The sequence below is a fragment of the Leptonychotes weddellii genome, chromosome 15 (assembly GCF_054177405.1).
Source record: "Leptonychotes weddellii isolate Sample4059 chromosome 15, ASM5417740v2, whole genome shotgun sequence".
Lineage (NCBI taxonomy): Eukaryota > Metazoa > Chordata > Mammalia > Carnivora > Phocidae > Leptonychotes > Leptonychotes weddellii.
Window position 1 is genome coordinate 41,152,450 of NC_138383.1, and position 6,494 is coordinate 41,158,943.

A 6,494-nucleotide genomic window follows, 5' to 3' on the forward strand; every position below is an offset into this window, starting at 1 on the left:
ATGTAAGCAGGAGTTGGTGGCGGGGGGAAGCTTTCCCCCTTCTCTGTGCCCCTGCCTCTCAGTTCTGCCCACCTTGGTCTCACTCATCCTGGCTCTGCCATCAGAGCTGGGGACCCCACCCCACCATGTCCTGGCACTCACTTCCACCACGGATCCCGTGTCCATATTCGCCCCTCACCTCTCTTCCCTGGGTGTATTTTTTATGGTAACACATCCAAATGACGTTATACGCTTCCTGCTGGGCTTCCGTGAGAAATCCGAGTGCAGGGGACACATTCCGTCATCTGTCCCAGGCCAGCCCCAGCCCGCCCCTGCCTGTGCTCAGCCCCCGAGTCTCCAGCCCTCTCCGGGCCGGAGCCCTCAGCGGGCTCCGTTCAGTCAGTAGTGCAGCGGCGGCCCAGATCTCTTCCCTCGGGGCCCTGTCCTGCAGGCTTGTCCGTGTCGCCGCGAACAGCAGCTGGGCCAGTGTGCACCTGCCTGTCACGCTCCCCGTGCTCCTGGGGCCCCGGAGGACAAGGTGACTTTGTGAAGCAGTCTCTCCTCAGTAAAGCGCTAAGGGGACACAGCTTGCTGGTGTCAGCCCCTGCGGCAGGCTGGAAAACAAGTCTTTTAACCCCGCAATCTCAGGGCCTCACTCAGATGACATGAGTGAGGCCCTGAGAGTCTGCTCATCTGCCGGCCTTGCAGACACAGTCATGCCTCTTTTCTTGCTTTGGGGCCAGCCCACAGAGGACTGACCCATAGGGCCTGGGCCTCAGGTCTCTGTGGTGCCGGCAGTGGTTCGTGGTCTCAGCAGATACTGAATGACCTGCTCAAAGCTGAGCGGGGCTCGGCCCACATGCTGTGATCCCCCACACCCAAGCCCACTTCCCCAGCTGCCAGCTTGCAACAGCACAACCAACATACCCTCCTGAGGCTGTCCTAGAAGGTCACTGACTGGGACCGATCTCCCTCCCTCCCTCCACCCCAAATTAAAGAAGCACCTCTGAGAGTTAAAGACGTGAGTGCTTCTTCCTGACGCGGGCTTGAATGCTGGTGGTACCCGCAGCCTCCAGCCAGGGTGCGGGCCGTGCGGGCGCTGCCTCACGTTGCAGCTCAGCCGCCGCCGCCGCTGCCGCCGCCGACCCTCATGTTCTGGGGACAAGGGGACCAGAGGCTCCTGCAGTACCTTCTGCTCTGGACAGAGCATCCTTCACCACCAGGCCCCTCCTGTCTTCCACTCCTCCTGTCCCCCTCATCCAACCCTCCCAGATGTTAATGAAGCTCGAGTGAGGCAAGCAGTGGACATGTCATGGCTTCATCCACCCCCTGCTTTCAGAGATGAGGAGACTGAAGCCCACAGGGGCAGGAAGCCACCCAGGGTCGTGGTTAGAGGGTGGCAGAGCCAGATCTGTATCAAGCCTCCTGCTGTCACCTGCTGCTCTTCCCACACTCCCCTACTGCCTTCCCTGCTCCTGGTCCAGAGTGGATCTTCCAACATGTGGGCCTGGGCAGCTCTGCTGGGCCTTCCCCAAAGCCAAGGTGCCCAGAGCCCTCAGTGTGCAGGTGGGACCCAGAGGTGAATGCATGGGTCTGGCCCCGGAAGTGACCCGTCACAGAGAACTTTGGTAGCACAACTGCTGATTTCCTGCCTCCAGAGCCCTAAATGATACCCAGTAGCAGCCCATCTGTGCATTAGCCAAATCTACTGTGGGAGGACAATTTTAAAGCCAGGTCTAAGCCCCGAAGATGGGGTCAGTGATGGAAACCATGATGTGCTCTGCACTCTGAGGCCTGTGGTCAGGCCTGCCACTCCAGCAGTCAAGCACTCTGCATGCCTGGGCCGGCCACCGGGCCCTCTCCACCTGCACTATGGTCATTGTGGGGTCAGCATCTGGGCCTGGTCCCAGCACAGCCTGTGCTTGTCCTGGGCTGCACTGTTGGCACTTCCCCAGTGGTGGCAGGCACAAATCTGGGTCATGCTCTGCCCTGCTCAGCTACCCAGAGACCTGGCCACTGGGTGGGCGCCCCCAAGTAGGAAGCATTGGGCCTGGAGCCTAGACCACCCAATAAGGTTCCTAGTCCCTGAGCGCAGAGGTCTGATCCAGTGCTCTCTCCTCTTCTTTCCCCAGATGGCTAGAGATGCTCATGGTCTATCCCAGGACCAATAAGCAAAACCAAAAGAAGAAGCGGAAGGTGGAGCCTCCCACACCACAGGTAGGCACAGTGGTGTCCCATCAATGGAGCTGGGATGAAGTGAGAGCTCCCCAGGAGGTTAGAAGACTTCAGAACCCAGCCTAAAATTGGGGGTGAGAAAAAGAATCCAGATGGGGCTGAAGTGGTCCTCAGCCCTGCATGGTCTCTCCTTCCCTCCAGCGGTCTGTGGGCTATAACCTGCATGCTCCTCGCCAAGCCACAGGGCAGGACCCTTCACAGGATAGGGTGGCTTTACTCATATGCTCTGGGGCCGCCCCCGGAGGTTTCCAGTGAGTGAGCCGGCACCCAGCAGCGGTATTCCAGCATGTGTCCCTTCCCTGGCTGTGCTGCTAGCTGCTGGGGAGCACAGGGCGTGCTTGGAGGGGCTGCTTGCTGTACATGCATAGCCTCGTGCAGGCAGGGAGGGTTCTAGCGTGTCCTGGCTGAGTGAGGAGCTCTCAGCGGATCCTGTTCCTGCTCCGGGTTTGACCATAAATGGAAAAAACGGGACTTTTGTGCCCCTGCCCTAACTCCCATTTGACCAGAGTTGAGAGGTGGCTTGGATAGGTCCCACCAGGTCCAGTCCTTCCCCAAAGTCCACTTTCCTCCTTGTCTGCGGGGACACGGGCACCCAGAAGGGCTCTGCACCTTCCTGCCATGCTCCTCACGCTCCTGGGGCCCCGGTGGATCGAATTAACGTTTCTGAGCCTCCGTGAACTGCTTTACGGAATGGGCTTTACAGAATAACAGCGTTTAGGCTAGTTCTGCGTTTCTATAGTGATGCCTTGGAAGCAGTGCTGGAGCAGAGCTCCTGCCTCCAAATCAGGCAAGTGCATGTGCAGTAGACACGTTCAGCCCAGACCAGGGCATTTGGTTGTGTCCCTCCTGCCTGCCCTGTCCCCTCCCTCCAGATAACAGCTGGCCATGGCCGAGCTTCACTTCTTCACGGGATCACAGGGTGGGGAGATCACCCACTTCTTTGAGTGCTTCTCAAAGGGCTCTGTCCCCGCCTGCTCTGCTCATTCCTTCTGTGCCCGGCAGAAGTCAGCCTGGCAGGACTCTCTTCCTTCTGTCCCTTGCTCCCAAGAACATCACATTTGATTCCACTGGTTTCTGGAAGCTGTGAACTTTTATCTGGGGCCCATCTCCCTGTGACTCAGTCTCATGAGGTCATGCAGGGTCTCTCCAGAGAGGAGTGGGGGATCTCTGGGCAGGCCTCCCACAGCCTGAAGCTGAAGGTGTTTGGGTGCCCCAAATGGAGCAGGGAGGGAAGCCGAAAGCCTTGGGGGCCCCTGTAGAGGCAGGAACCCAAGACCCCGTATCTGGCCTCATCCCTCTGTGGCCTGAGAGAGTTTCAGATAAAACCAGTGGGGATCGGGAAGTATTGCTGTGCTGTACCCTGCCCTCCGGCAGCTCAGGCAGCAGAGCCCACAGGGTCCCACTCGAACAGGGATGTCTCCAGCAGTTGGGAGTTCCGGCCATGGAGAGTACACTCATTGAGCGGTTTTCTGAGAGCATCAGAGAGAGACCCAAGCAGGCCCTGAGGGAGGAAGAGGATCAGGCTGCAGGGGGAGCAGATAGCCTCTAGGCTGGTGGCTGGGGTCCCAGCAGAGCCCAAGGCAGCAAGGAGACGGGCTGGCCCTGGCCAGAGCCTCTGAGGCCTGAGAGGTGTGGGTTCCAGGAGCTGCTGCTTCGCCCCTGTTCACCCCAAGAGGAAAGACTTTTCCTGATACTGAGATGCCTAGAGAGAAGGAGTAATAATCCACTCTGGATATGCCTAGGATAGGGAGGATGGAGAGCTTACCACCCTCTCCCCAAATTCCAAATCTGGGACTCTGGCAAGGCCAGGGGTCGCATGTCTCCCCTGCCAGGTGTGTGGGTTGGGAGGCTTGGTTCATTAGGTGGAGCTCTGGAATGCTGGTTCCTCCCGTCTCCCCATGCCCCCAGGCTCTTGGCCCTTACTTCTCGGCCTTTCTTCAGAGACCTGTAAAACAACAGACTTCAGTGTGAGCAGAGGCATGCCAGGACCAGTGTCCCTCCTGGTCCAGTATACTGTTCTTCTCAGGCCCACACATGTGTCGTGAGTTGCTCCCTCTTCTCCAGCGTCATGTTTTCTGCTTGGGTGCCTGCTGCTACACCCACTCCAGGTCCTGTCCCTCCTTCTCGTTGGGCCCCTGCTCAGCTACTGTGTCCGGGAAGTAGAAAGGAAGGCTTTCTATACACCCCCTCTAGAGAGCATGCCTGCTTAGCTAGCATGCAGAGGCCACAGAGGCCGCTTGGCCCGGGCCTGCCTTCCTGCCCTGTGTCCTCTTTCCTCCCTGCTTTGAAAACCCTTTCTGAGCAACCAGATAAACAGCACAGACCTCATCATAGCATGGAAGCATTGATTGCCCTGAGCAGTGCAGGTATCCTGACCCTTCAGGGACTAGCACATAGGGGACCTGGTACTTCTTCCTCCTTCCTCTCCCGCGGGCACCCGTGGTCTGTGTCGTTGTGAACCCCAGCCCCCTCCCAGCCACAGTGGTGACCGTGTGGGGAGCAGAGGCAGTGTCACATAGTGCCTGTGCCAAGTCTTACTCACCATACATCTGCTTTGGAGAAGAGAAGCAACTTTACCCAGATCAGGCTTCCCTGTATCACCCACCCACCCCCTCTCCTGGAAGCCAGCGTGCCTTTGTTCCTGCCGCCAGACTGCCCCTCTGTCTCCACTCACACGATAAGGCCTGGCATAGAGGCCGTAGAAGGCAGAGCCTCCGAAGGAGACAAAGAGAACTGCCTATGGACCTTGGCTGCCATTCAGGGCCCTCCTTCTCTGGGACGAGTTCTCCAGAAGTGGGGAGCACGGAGAGGGATCTACGGATGCAGCCAGCCTTGCGCAGGTTGGGAGGCCCGGGGCCAGATGGTGGGTCTGTAGCCATGTGGTGCTGAGAAATGTATTTGTTTCCCAAGCTCCCTGTCATGGCCCCTTGGATCTCAGGCCTAGAATGTCCCCTGCCTCTTGGGGATCCCTGCCAGCCCACCCCCTCACCGTGGGAGTCATCCAAGCACCAGAGAGGGGTGTGTATATGCCATGGGCACTTCACCCACGGTGTGGGGCTAAGGGCTCTGGCAGCCAGGGCTGCTTCCCTCAGAAGCACAGCCACCTGCCTCTTCTTTGGCCCTTTCTGGCAACCTCTACCTACCCTTGGTGCAGCCGGTCTTCCACAGAGGGGACAGATTCACCGAGGCCAGTCTTCACATCACCCCACTCAGCTCTGTAGGAGGAATCCCAGCTCTGCCCTGAGCCCACCAGAGCATGCCCAGCCTCTGGCTTCTGGCCTTTGAACAGAAGACTCAGTTGTTGGAAGGGGCCATGGCAGGGGGACCTGGAGTGACTTCTGCTTGAGGGAAGCGTTCCTGGAACATGGATTGAGGGCAGTATGCTGACTGGAGGGACAGGTGGCCCTGGGGCCAGCTCTCCTTAGATCATTAGAGCCTGATTCTGTTGGAGCCCTCAGGAAACTGTCTGAAACCATTGCCATTTTATTCCAAGAAGTCCCCTTCTTGCAAGGTGGGTCAGAGCTGTAGGGAATCTCCAGCCTGGGAGCCAGGTCTGTTGGCGGCTCTGACCATATGGGCAGTCGGCTGTGTCCTGGGTCTGTGGGAAGAGCCTTCCTGTCTTTATCCCGTCTCATGAGGCCTGGACTCCTTGCAAAGCTAGGGAAAGCTTTGGACCTGATAAAATGCCTGTCTTTTCCCATTGGGATACCTGGTGCCATGGCTTCTCAGTGGGTCCTTTAGGCTGCTCATCCAAAGCACTCCCCCACCCTCCTGCCACTCCCGAGGGTGCCTGGTGGTGGAAGGCTTGAACCCCCACTCTGGCCCTTACTGTCCTTGTAAGCCTGGGTATGCCATCCTCTCGGCCCAGGCAACCTCCCCTGCGAGGTGTGCTGGGGAGGACAGGATGGTGCAGTGATGAACCAGAGCCCAGCACATAGTCCATGCTCAGTGGCTGTCAGAGAACCTGCTGGTTAATACTGGGTCTGTGTGCACATGAAAAAGTGCTCAATATCGCTCGGCATCAGGGAAATCCAAATCAAAACCTCAATGAGATACCACCTCACACCAGTCAGAATGGCTTAAATTAACAAGTCAGGAAACGACAGATGTTGGCGGGGATGCGGAGAAAGGGGAACCCTCCTACACTGTTGGTGGGAATGCAAGCTGGTGCAGCCACTCTGGAAAACAGTATGGAGGTTCCTCAAAAAGTTGAAAATAGAGCTACCATATGATCCAGCAATTGCACTACTGGGTATTTACCCCAAAGATACAAAAGTAGG

At 57.9% G+C, this 6,494-nt stretch overlaps 1 protein-coding gene across 9 annotated transcripts in view; it reads left to right on the forward strand.

Moving 5' to 3' along the window:
* MPRIP (myosin phosphatase Rho interacting protein) overlaps positions 1-6,494 on the forward strand; it is a 574,668-nt gene that overhangs the window by 83,635 nt on the left and 484,539 nt on the right. For all 9 annotated transcript variants that reach the window (XM_081805592.1, XM_081805587.1, XM_081805591.1 and 6 more), the window contains exon 5: positions 2,112-2,196. In XM_081805592.1, coding sequence (XP_081661718.1) covers positions 2,112-2,196 — 85 coding nt within the window. The remainder of the gene's footprint in view (positions 1-2,111; positions 2,197-6,494) is intronic.